We start from the raw sequence: 13085 nt of genomic DNA on the forward strand, positions 1-13085 counted from the left end.
ACCCTTTGCGATCCCAAGGACTGTAGCCTGCCAGGCTCCTCTCCCTGAGGAAATTTTCCAGACAAGAATACTGGAGTGGGTAGCCATTTCCTTCTCCAGGGGACCTTCCCAACTGAGGGCTTAAACCTGCATCTCCTGCACTGGCAGACGGATTCTGTACCACTGAGCCAGCTGGGAAGCCCTCTGAGTGGCACAGAATAGTCCAAACTTGGTTAGAAGAGTTAGCATCCCCAGACCCTATGGTACTTTAGAGTCCCACAGGTATATGAAAGATTTTAAACAAATAAAGAATAACCCAGTGATTGTAAAGATGAAGGAGAACTTGAATTACTTCAATTATATCTTCCACGGGACTACTTGAACAACTTTTTGGGTTTAACATTTTAAACAGTGAAATAGTATGAAGTGAGAGGTGCAGTAGGTGCAAATTTTGCTCGTAAGTGAACAGTTTACCGAATTCGAATTGTACCTTAATACAGAAATGTATTCTTCTTAAGGGCTTGCTTCCCTGGTAGCTCAGCTGGTAAAGAATCCACCTGCAATGCACGAGACTCCGGTTCGATCCCTGGGTTGCAAAGATCCCCTGGAGAAGGGAATGGCAACCCACTCCAGTATTCTTGCCTGGACAATCCCCATGGACAGAGGAGCATGGTGGGCTACAGTCCATGGGGTTGCAAGGAGTCAGACATTACTGAGCAATTAAGCACAGAACATTTTCTTAAATAGCTATTTGTTTTATAGTAAAGAATGAATCAAGAAAATATTAGTAACCTCAGTGGAAAGATTTCTAATTTGTGTCTTTTGCAGATGTTTCAGTTTTATCAAAATTCATTTATAATTGAACTGTTTATATACAATATTATTATATTGAATTACAACTGAAAGACCAAAATTCAAACTATTTAGTAGGTATAAACACTATTGAGTAAATAGTTGAGCTTTTTTGTCTACAGAAACTTGTTTCTCTTAATACAAAAAATTCATTAATTATACAATTAATACAAGATTACTCAAATCTAAAGTGTGGTACCCATACCAACACGAAACAACATCGTGATAAGAGAACTCAACAACCACAAAAAAATTCTAAAATGAGCAGGGCTGAGGAAGAAGTTGATAGAAGCAATGTCTAGATTGAATCTGAAATATGTAATTACCTTAAACACTGCACATAGCTTCATTTCATGATTATTACTGAAAATAATTCTGTAGTATAAAAAAAAGAAGTACTAAAAATTGATTAGAGCTAAATGCCCTGGGTATGGCCCCATACCTAAGAAGCAGTTTGGCTTTAGAATCTGAAATCTTTACTATTCTCTATTACCCAAAGAACTAAATGCACTACAGATTCAATGCAATCCCCACCATAATGCCAAATGCCTTTTTAGCAGCAGTGACAGATTCTAAATTCATATGGAAATACAAGTGATTCTGAAAAGTCAAAACAATCTTTAAAAAAAAAGAACCACCACCAAGTTGGAGGACTCATGCTTCATCACTTCAAAACTTGCTACAAAGCGACAGTAATTGAGACAACACAGTACTGGCAGAAGGGTAAACATACAGATCGATAGAATGAAATTGAGAGTTCAGAAATGACGCTATACATCTATGGGCAACTGATACACACACATACACACACAGTTTTTTAAAAATCAAAGCTGCCAACCTGAATCAGTGGGGAAAAAGTAGTCCTTTTCAACAAAAAGTGCTGGGGAGCTTCCAGGATGGTGAAGGCAATCACATGCTGAGAAGTTAGCACAGCCAAGTTCCATGGAGACAGAAGCTGTCCACAAGGGGCCCTGCCAGACCTTGCCCTACGTCCCTCTTCATCTGCGCACTTCATGAGATCCTTCAAAATAAACTGGTAAAAGCTGAAACACGCGCACACAAGGTGCTGGGACAACTAGATGTCCACATGCAAAAGAATGAATTTGAATCCCTACCTCATATCATCCACAAAAATTAATTCAAAATGGATCCAAGACCTAAATGTAAGGAGCTAAAACTACAAAATTCTAAGAAAGAACACAGATATATATCTTTGTGAGCTTGCATCAGACAATGGTTTCTTAAATATGGCATCAAAAGCATAAGCAACTAAAGGAAAAATAAATTGGACATCATCAAAATTAAAAATCTGCATCAGAAGATATTACCAAGAAAGCAAAGACACAATTTATAGAACAGGAGAAAATATTTCTAAAACATATATCTAATAAGGGTCTATGTACAGAATATAGTATATAAAGAACCCTTATAATGCAACAATACAAGACAAAACCCCAATTTAAAAATCTGCAAAGGGGAATTCCCTGGAGGCACAGTGGTTAGGATTCTGGGCTCTCACCACCAAGAGCATGGGTTCAATCCCTGGTCAGGGAACTAAGATTTGGGAAGCAGCTGCATGGTGTGGTCAAAAAATAAAAATCTGGAAAGAATTTGAAAAGACATTTCTCCAAATGAGATATAGAAAAGACCTATATGCATATGAACAGATACAACATATTATTACATTACAGTAATGCAAATCGAAATCATAATGAGATACCATTTCACCCCCACTAGGATGGCTATTATTAATAAGCCAGGTCACAACAAATGTTGAAGTGGACTGGAGAAGTTGGAACCCTCACACTTTGCTGGTGGAAATGTAAAATGGTGCAGATACGTTGGGGAAAAGTTCTAACATGAAATTACTATATGGCCCAGCAATCATACACCGAGGCATATTCCCAAGAGAACTGAAAACATGTATTCACACAAAAACCGTGTGTATTTAAAGCAGCACCATCTACAATAGCCAAGTGTCCACCTATGGAGAAACAGATAAACAAAACACGGCATATTCATGCTATGGAGTACTATGTGCAGTCATGGAAAGGAATGTAGGACTAACACATGCTACAACACGGATGACCCTGGACAACATTATGCTAAGTTAAAGAAACCAGACATAAGAGGCCATAAGTTGCATGACTCCACTTACATGAAATGTCCAGACTAGGTAAACCATGGACAGAAGTCAATGAGTGGTTTTAAGAGGATGGCGGATGCGGCAATCGGGAGTGACTGCTAACATGTATGCGGCTTCTTTCTGGGGTGATGGTAACGATGTGCTGATGGCTGCACACTCACAATGATTAAACTAAAAACCACTGAACTGTACGTTTTCAAATGGTGAATTTTATGTTATATCTTAATTCCAAAAAAAGAAAGGAACTATAATCAGAAAAAGCTAAAAAAGTGGGACCCTCAGGTGGGAGAAGAGCAGCACACGCTTACCCTTCATTTTATACTGTAACGCTGTTTTTTTTAACCATATGCAAGTTACTATTCAATTTAAAAATTCATATACTACACATGTATATATCTATACATATGTGTGTGTGTGTGTACGTGTGTATATATACACACATACATGCCTTTTGCTATGGCTCTCCAACCCACTCCTCCCTGAGAACTCCCCTCAGTGCTGAGGTGTGGGCCTCACTAGTTGTGACCATCCATTACAGAACACTGCCCTGGCAGCGGCTGACTGGACCATGAGTGAACCAGACTCTACACGGGGCCAAGCAGATCCTCTAACCCTAAAACCTGGGATTAAGATAAAGATGCTGGCTCATCAGCTAAGACTCTGCATTCCCCATACAGGGTGCCCAGGTTCAAACCCTGGTTGGGGAACTAAATCCCACATGCCTCAGCTAAAGACTTGCATGCAGCAACAAATCCTGAAGGTCCTGTATGCTGCTGAGACCGAGCACAGCCAAAAAAATATTTTTGGAAAAAATAAAGATGCTAGCTCAAGCAGGTTAGAACTGACAAGTGAAACTGGGAGCCCTGGACTAGAGAAAGGTAAAGTTTGTGTGCAGAGATGAACATAGCCTAGGGGAGAAAACCTAGGTGTGCGTTTGGTTGGGTTTCTGCTAGCTTTCCAATTTCACTCAGTAGTCTCTTGGGTTACCAAACCACCTGCCCTGCCTTTGGGTTCTATAGCCTTAAAACAAATTACTTTTTTTCAACGGCCTAACAGGGGGCTGAATATATTCATTGGAAGGACTGATGCTGAAGCTGAAACTCCAATACTTTTGGCCACCTGATGCAAAGAACTGACTCATCTGAAAAGACCCTGATGCTGGGAAAGACTGAAGGTGGGAGGAGAAGGGGACGACAGAGGATGGATGAGATGGTTGGATGGCATCACTGACTCAATGGACATGAGTGTGAGTAAGCTCTGGGAGTTGGTGATGGACAGGGAAGCCTGGTGTGCTGCAGTCCATGGGGCTACAAAGAGCTGGACCCGACTGAACAACTGAACCGAACAAGGGCCAGGTGGTAGGAATGTCCAAGGTGGGTACAGACAAAAAGGAGTGAACTGTTGGTTTAGAATCATGGTGACAATAAAAAAGCAGACAGACTTTTAGATGATTTTACTATTGCTTTAAATTCTCTAAAATGCTAGTGATAAGATATTACTCCCTTCTCTCCTCCACACATCAATGACCTTTTTCTTCATGTGCTAGTCTAATTCTAGTTCTGTTAGATATGACCAAAGTGCCTTGAATATAACTGAAACTAATGATCTTGACCCAACCAACAATCTGAACATAAAGACATCTGAGTTGATAAGCATTCCTACTTATTCTGAAATTAACACAGTTATTAAGTGAAAAAAAATTCCTTGTTTAAAATTTAAGTTAAATTTTTATTTAGTTCATTATTTTTAAGAAATGAAATCCAGTACAAATTTAGATTCTTGTTTGAAAGTTGCTGCTGCTAAGTCACATCAGTCGTGTCCGACTCTGTGCGACCCCACAAATGGCAGCCCACCCAGGCTCCTGTGTCCCTGGGATTCTCCAGGCAAGAACACTGGAGAGGGTTGCCATTTCCTTCTCCAATGCATGCATGCTAAGTCGCTTCAGTCGTGTCCGACTCTGTGCGATCCCATGGACAGCAGCCCACCAGGCTCCCCTGCCCACAGGATTCTCCAGGCAAGAACACTGGAGTGGGTTGCCATTTCCTTCTCCCCTTTTTTAAAATTAAAAAAAAAAAAAGATTAAAAGAAAAAAGTATGCAATTTTTTTTCTTTCTCATTTATGATGTCTGGTTCTGTTTAAGGGAAGCAAGTTGTTACAGGTGACTAATGAACAATCACTGCGGGGACCAAGCCATCAGCATTATGCACATAATAGAGCTCAATATGTGCTAACCCCAGTGGGTGTGAAGGTAAAGAATCCGCCTGCAATGCAGGAGACAGGGGTTTGATCCCTGGGTTGGGAAGATCCCCCGGAGAAGGAAACAGCAACCCACTCCAGTCTTCTTGCCTGGAGAATCCCATGGACAGAGGAGCTTGGCAGGCTACAGTCCATGAAGTCGCAGAGTCAGACATGACTGAGCGATTAACACACACACACAGAGCTCAATAAAGTATTTCTAAATCTTAAGTCTATGGACCTCAATGTTCTGTATATAAAATCTTTTAGAAACTGGAACGGAGACAGAAAAAGCATTTTATGAAAGCTTACAGGGAAAAATTTACATATGAACAATTGTAATGTGGCAGATACAAATTCAAAATACGCATTAGTTCACAAAGATGAATAATGATTCATATAGATGTGACTGGCCACTAAGAGAATTTCAAAGTTTCTTATTTGAACCAAGAAAAAACAATTAGGATTTGCATGTGAAAGTAATTCATACCTGGTGTGATCGTATTCTCTAAACCAATATAATGTCCACCAAAACTGTCTTTAGTTAAGATTTGTGGTGACAGTAACCACCCCAGTTTACACCATTTCTTATTGATTAATCAGTCTTTTCACTGCCCCTGCTCAACAAATATTCACGGAGCACTCTCTTTTAAAGAATCTTATTTTATTTTTTGGCCGAGGAGCATGTGGGATCTTGGTCCCCTAACCAGGGATTGAACCTCTGCCCTGTACATTGCAACTGTGGAGTCTTAACCACTGGACCACCAGAAAATCCCTCATGGAGCATTTTCAATGTACAGGTATATTCTAGGCAAATAAAACAGATATACACCCTAAAATCCCCGCGATTAAAACATAGCCAAGGAACCCAGGAAACGAGTGATTTCAACAACACACTTTACAAGTTAATTTCCAGGCTTCACAGGATCCTATAATTAGATGAAGCAGAAGTTACCTAACTCAGGTTCCCAAAGAAGAGTAAGATTTAGCCAGGAAACTAGAAGTGGGAGAGGAAGTGGTGACCAGGCAAAGGAAACAGCCTATGCAGAAAGCCTAGTGGCGCGGTTCAAGATCAAAGAACTGAAAGAAGGTTCAGTGTGAGGGGGAATACAGTGATGAGGCCTGAGAGCTGGGCAATGTGCCTGCCCAGTTGTGTCTGACTCTTTGCGACCCTATGGACTGCAGACCATCAGCCTTCTCGGTCCATGGGATTTCACCAGGAAGAATACTGGCGAGGGGTTGCCATTTCCTCCTCCAAGGGATCTTCTGATCCAAGGATCGAACCTTCGTCTCCAGGGCTGCCCGCGTCACATGTGAATTCTTTACTGCTGAGACACCAGAGCCGGGCAGAGGTGGAGCCAAAAAGCCTCACAAACCACAACAGATGAGTATTACTTTTCTCTCTGGGGGAAAAATGGATTTAAAACAATTTCCTATTAGACAAAAAAGAGTCTACAAGTTTAACACCTCACTTCTCACACAAATATACCTGTAATGTTGTTATTATAAAGCTATCTAATCCCATACATTCACAATAATAGGAAAATATAGCAAAAATATACATTATACACCAAAGTAGCTTCTACAAAAATATCATATGATTGTAAGACAGGATTAATTTCTTCTCTGCAAGACACAACCTGTATGAGAATAAGACATTCTAGAGGAAAAACACATCAACAGGGTCCAGGTCACCAACAATACACAACCTTCACAAAATATTGTAGAGCCAGCGTTTTATTTCCAAATTACACCTTCTGTACTATAATGAGTTGTTTGCCTCTTAGGGTCCTACAGGCAGGAGACAAAATTTGACACAAATACATTCAAATATATACCAAATATAAAATCATCTCACTTATCCAGCCAGACTAGGACAGGGATATTTCTCATAAATTTTCTAAACATCAATTAAGCACCAAAACTTACTTTTGAATGATTTTCCCTAAAAAGCGTCTCTGTGTCTGAACCCTCTTAAACCTACTGTGCAATTTAATCTTCACTCCACATTTTGAGGCCATTATTCTGGAAATCAATTATGGGTTCTAGTATTCATTATGAGCATCAATTACCAGGATTTAGTAGAGACCTATGCCCCTTTTTGAAAAGGGTCCTGGGTGGATATACAGGGAGTTAAAAAAATTTTTTTAAACACTATATACATAGTTTGAAATTTCTCCTTTAATAGGTTGTCAGTGTTCACTAGCTACAATCTGGATGCCTACCCAGGGCTTTTCCTAATTTGCTGCCTCTAGTTTCAGCCTGGGAAACCAGATAACTGATCAAGTTCAAATTACAAGGAAAATGAATAAAGAGTTGCTGAGTGAGCCTTTCCCGCGATAAATACATTTTCTGCCATCCGTTTTGGCTGCTGGGGATTATTTCGCTTCTTAATAAACGTTCACACTAATATTCCACAACGTCTTAAGTGAGGACGGCCACTTTACGAGTTCAAGTTACCTCCTGACAAGTCAGGTGTTCTGATCTTACACACTGACTCCTGGTTGGGTTTGCCTCCACCACTCCGAAGTGCAAAAGACATGCGGGGTGGGGCCAAAACGCCTAGTGAACGGCAACCAGACCTAAATCTTCCTTAGTGTACCCTACCCGAAAGGTGGCATTAACCCTGACTGCAAGTGAAATTTCCTGAGCTTGCCTGCCACATGCTAAGCTCTTTCTATGCAGGAACGCATTTGAGTTCGTTCACCATTTCTTGCTAGCTCTGGCCCAAGAGGAGATGGGGAGACGAGACAGCTTTTAAAGGTGTCCTAACGGAAAAAAATCGAAGTTATCACACTAAATCTTATCTCGAAAAGGGAGGATGTGTGTAATACAGGAGTTACAGCCAACTTCTGCAGCGAGCAAGCGAGCGAGCGAGCAAGCACTCCCCCCACACACCGGAAGTTTTGAAATGTCCTGCGGGCTTCCCATAGGCAAAGTGCTTTTCCCTTCAGCCCATCTCTGCGGGTCCTCCCGAAAGCTTCGAGGACCCCCCACCTCAGAGTCCGGCCGCACGCGGGGCTCGGGGTCCGCTCGCCGGGCCACGAGGGGGGAAGCGAGGCCGTCAATCACGGCCGGCCGCCGGCTCCAGGCGGCGTAACCTTGGCCGCTCGCGAGCCGCGAATCGGGCAGGTGGGAGGCACCTGCGGCCCGGGCCCGGGCCCCCGCGGCCCGGAGTCTCCGGGCGGGAGGGGGTTGCCGAGCGCCGGCCGGCGCAGGCCCGGCTGACCGTCTCGGCCGCTCGAGCCCTCGAGGCGGCCCGCATGGGGGCCGCGCGGCAGGGTTCGGGCCCCGGGGGCTCAGTGAACTCGGCGGATCGCCCGGCCCCCGCCCGCCCCTCGGCGCCGCCACTCACCGAAGAAGCCCTGCACGATGCCCAGCGGGTGGCTGAGCCAATCCTCCCCACAGGGCATCTCGCCGACGGGCCGGAGCCGGCGCGGCCCGGGCGTCCCGCGCGCCGCTGCTCCTCGTCGGGGGCTCGGCCGCTCCTCGCTCGCGCCCTCCCACGCAGGGGAAACCTCGCGGCGCGGGCCGCCCGGCCTCCCCGCGCCTCAGGGAACGGCGGCGGTGGCGGCGGCTGTGAAGCGCTACCGGAGACAGGCAGGCGGCGCGTGCGGGCCCCCAGCCTCCACTTCGCACAATGGCGGGAAATAGGCGCCGCCGCCGCCGCCGCCGACCGCGCTGCCGGCGACCTGGGTGGAGCTCGTGCGGGGAGGGGCGGCGGGGGCGCGCGGCGCGGCCCCGCGGCGGGGAGGCGGGGCGGCCTTGCTCCGGGGGGGCGGGGCTCGGCGGGGCGGGGCCGCGGCGGCGGGGCGGTCGCCATCTTGGAGACGGGCGAGAGGAAGGGCAGGCGCGGCATCGCGAGCATGCCGCGTGGTGGCTTGAGGGCTGCGTGTTGCTCGGTGTCCCTCTGCAGACTCGAAAGGAGAAACTCCCTAAGTCTGGTTTATCTGTTTACAGTGGCGAGGCCTTGCGCAGGTCGGAGACCGCAACAGTCCGAAAGCACAAGCGCAAAGAGACCTCAAAGTTCTCTGGGCAAAATTAGAAGGTAACGTCGCCTCTGGTGTCAGCCCGCCTCGTCCCGCCTCTTGGTGCTTTTTTTTTTTTTTTTTTTTTGGCCAATGTCAACTCTTTTGTTTGTCTCCCTGCTAGAAACCCTATGTAGTGACTTTCCTCCACTAGATCAAGTCTTCCCTCGACTGGATCAAGACAGTGGCATCAGTACACAGAAAAGATGTGGTTAATAGTAACCTTTGAATGAGGAAATTTGGAAAATATCCAAGTTCTGTAATGAAACAGCCCCTAGATCTGGAATATATTGGAGAAAAACCTCCCTCTCATAACCTGAAATACAGCGTGTTAACAGAAGGATGATCTGAATGCGATCTATAAAGTGGGGAGCTGGAGAACTGAACTCAGATCTCAAGCCCTCTTTAGGGCAAAAGGGTTTATTTTGTATTTGTCACTGTGAACTAATTACATTCGTCTGAATCTGGTGGGCAAGGCTGGTTGAATCCCCGGATGTGGAAACTGATGCCAAGGAGACTTGATCACGCGGGGTCGTCTGTCTTATTTCTTACCATTTTACATAAGGAACTCTGGTATCCACAGATATGTGTTCCTGGAACCAATTCCCTGCAATTGATACCAGGGAATGACTGTGATTGGCATATTATACTATACATCTGGCTTTTATGAGTTTAGGTGAGCTGAGAAAACGGTTTCAAATCTTTGGCATTACTTCTTGCATTCATTCAGTTAGCAGAGAAAGGCTCGAGATTCCTGGTATTGAATAGAGAGATCTCCTATTTAGCTCTGTGGCCAGTAAAATGCAAATTAAATGTATGTCATGGACATCTGCTTTTAGAGTATAATAATTTCAATTTGTTGTATGTGAAATTGTAGCTGGACACCAATTCAGCAGTGGCTAAGAACACTTCAGCTTTTGGTTTCTCCCTCTGTATTCAGTGATTTATAAACAATTGTTCAGATTTAACTTTAAGAGACACTGTGATCCTACTGAAATGTAATTACTTTATAATGTGAATAATTTCACCCTCTAATTTTCCTGTGGCAAGATGTTTTGACACTACTAATGAGTGGTTATGAAAACTTAAAAGGCCAAGGGAAGGTCCATGAGAGTAGTTCTCCATGGCAAGATTTTTTTTCCCACTGCTGGCAATCACACTTCCCTCACTCTTAAGTCTGTATTTTTAAGAAGGGTATTAAGGGACTTCTGTGATGGTCCAGTGGTTAAGAGTTCATCTTCCAATGCAGGGACACAAGTTCCATCCATCGTGGGGAAACTACAATTCCACATGCTGAGGGGCAACTAAGCTGGTGGGCTACAACTACTGAGCCCACACACTCTGTTCAGTGCCTGTGTTCCACAACAAGAGAAGCCCCCATGGACTGCAACAAAGACCCACTGCCTTCGTGTTATATACAGTTCAGTGAGAGACTTCTTACTGAATAATTATCCACTTACAACCATGATAGGTACCAGGGAAGAAAAAGTGAAGTTCTATAAAAGGAATGAATAGTACCATCTAGTCTAGTGAGAGAGGGTTTTGGGGAAAGGATCCTTCAGGGATTTCCTGAAAATGTGACATTTTCACTAGGACTTGAAAGATAAATAAGAGTTAGCTAGGTGAAAGGCATGAGGGAAAATTATTCCAAATCTTAAGGCTAGGAAAACAAAAACTTGAATAGAAAATTAAGAGTCACAACTTATGCCATGACAAAGCTCTCAAGAGTATTTAACAGCATAATAATGTTAAATTAGAATATTCATCTAAGCAACATTATAATTTAACTAAGGGGATGAGGATGTATAAGATTCATATATGTGACAGGATAAAGAAGACTTAAACCTCATCTTAAACCTGGGAAGTCAACACATAATTCAAAGGAAAAAAAGGAAAAATCAGAAGTGACAATGTTTATTTGAAAATATAGAAATACTGAAACAATCAGCAGAAAGAATTGAATGTCATTGCCTCCAGGATGGGGTAAAAGTTTCTTTTAAACATCTGCTTATTTTCTATATACTTAGCATGAATTCAACCTCAGCTGCACTGAAATTTCCACTAGGTCATGAGATCTTTGAAGCAGTGATTTTGGTGTTTTTATGCTGTATTGTTCCCAAGTTCCTAGAACAGTGTCTGACGTCATAGATGTGCAATAAATAGTTGCTGAATGGATAATGCATACTTTCCATCAATTGTCTAAATCTCCTTTCTAAATAGACACATTGAGTATTTTTTAATTAATTAATTTTAATTTGGCTGCTCTGGGTCTTCATTGTGGCAAGCGGGGGCTCCTCTCTAGTTGAGGTATGTGGGCTTATTGTGGTGGCTTCTCTTGTGGTAGAACAAAGGCTCTAGCATGAGCAGCGTCAGTGATTATGGGCTTAGCTGCCCCATGGCATATGGAATTTTCCTGGAGCCGGTATCAAATCTGTGTCCCCTGCACTGGCAAGTGGATCCTTAACCACTTCCTCAGGGAAGTCACATCAGGTATTTTATATACATTATTTTCTTGGACATTTTCCCCAAAGTCCTTTGTCCTATTTCAGTCTGGTTGCTGCCCTCTACTGCTGGTGTTAAACTGTCTTCTTAGGATCTTCCACCACCATTATCCTAAAGATTCTCTTCTTTAGGAGTCATCTTTTCCTTGAGACTTCAAAAAAATATGTTTTCTCGTGCTCGCTTCGGCAGCACATATACTAGAATTGGAACGATACAGAGAAGATTAGCATGGCCCCTGCGCAAGGATGACCAAAAAAAAAAAAAAAAAATGTTTTCTCCTTTCAGGATTGTGGAAAGGTTGTCCTAGGAAGAACTGCATTTCCTAGCTACGAAGTGTAGGGGAGGTTGGTTGCTTGGCTAGGAACTACATTTCCCAGGCTTCTTTGATCCTAGGCAGGGATATATGACTAGGTCTACCAAAGAAGCATGAGGAAAAGTGTATCTGGAACTTCCACTTCGATTTCTTAAGAATTTGGCCTTGGATATGTTCTTTGTTCTCTCCTGATGGATGGGATGGTGATGTCTAGAATGACCATGTGCTAAAGCCAACCTAGATTTTCATATAAACATTGCATTCTGAGATAGCTTTTTTTTTTTACAGCTGCTAGCATTACTCTAAATAATACTCTAAATAAGAAATTATTTTCAGAAGTGATGTGCTACCATAACAAAGAGAAACTGCATAACGTGGCTCTAGTTTAGTGCTTGGATAGTGGATGACAACAGATGAAAGACAAAATGCCCCAGGGAATGCAGAAGATCATTTATTCAGGCTGTTGTCGATAGAGAGAACACACATTCAGGAGAGGTGTTTTTTTTTTTTTTTTTTTTTGCACTGAGTCTGGGTTGCTGTATACAAAGCTTCTCTAGTTGCAGTGGGTGGGGACTACTCTCTAGCTGCGGTGTGCAGGCTTCTCATTGCGGTGGTGACTTCTCTTGTTACAGAGCACAGGCTGTAGGGTATGTGAGCTCAATAGTTGTGGCTCTCAGGCTTACTTGCCCCAAGGCATGTGGAATCTTCTAGGACCAGGGATGAACCCTTATCCCCTGCAATGGCAGGGAGATTTTTAACCTCTGGACCACCAGTGACCTCCCTCAGGAACATTTTAAAGAGTTAAAATTGGAGATTTTATAAAAGAGTCACTGAGGATGGAGTTAGTCTTATTTTGGTATGTGCAAGAGCAAGATGGTCCTTTATAGGTAGCCCTTTCTTAGAAAACAAAAGGGAGGAGTAATTTGCTTTATTTTTTGACCATGTTGTATGACTTGCAGGATCTTAAGTTTCCTGACCAGGGACTGAACCTAGGCCCCTGCAGTGAAAGCGCCAAATGCTAACCACTGA

The 13085-nt window shown here is 43.5% G+C and overlaps 1 protein-coding gene and 1 non-coding gene across 3 annotated transcripts in view; one reads left to right on the plus strand and one right to left on the minus strand.

The window, feature by feature from the left end:
- The window catches only part of MCMBP (minichromosome maintenance complex binding protein), a 35111-nt gene extending 26245 nt beyond the window's left edge, over positions 1–8866 (minus strand). The window contains exon 1 of one of the 2 annotated variants that reach the window (XM_065923443.1): positions 8569–8866. In XM_065923443.1, coding sequence (XP_065779515.1) covers positions 8569–8626 — 58 coding nt within the window. In that variant the 5' untranslated portion in view covers positions 8627–8866. The remainder of the gene's footprint in view (positions 1–8568) is intronic. The other variant, XM_065923442.1, reaches the window with a different exon arrangement.
- Positions 8867–11916: 3050 nt separating this feature from the next.
- On the plus strand, positions 11917–12019 carry LOC136162088 (U6 spliceosomal RNA). Its single transcript, XR_010661938.1, has one exon. It is a non-coding gene; the product is annotated as a U6 spliceosomal RNA (small nuclear RNA).
- The last annotated feature ends 1066 nt before the right edge of the window (positions 12020–13085 follow it).

The sequence above is a fragment of the Muntiacus reevesi genome, chromosome 2, assembly GCF_963930625.1.
Source record: "Muntiacus reevesi chromosome 2, mMunRee1.1, whole genome shotgun sequence".
Classification (NCBI taxonomy): Eukaryota; Metazoa; Chordata; class Mammalia; order Artiodactyla; family Cervidae; genus Muntiacus; species Muntiacus reevesi.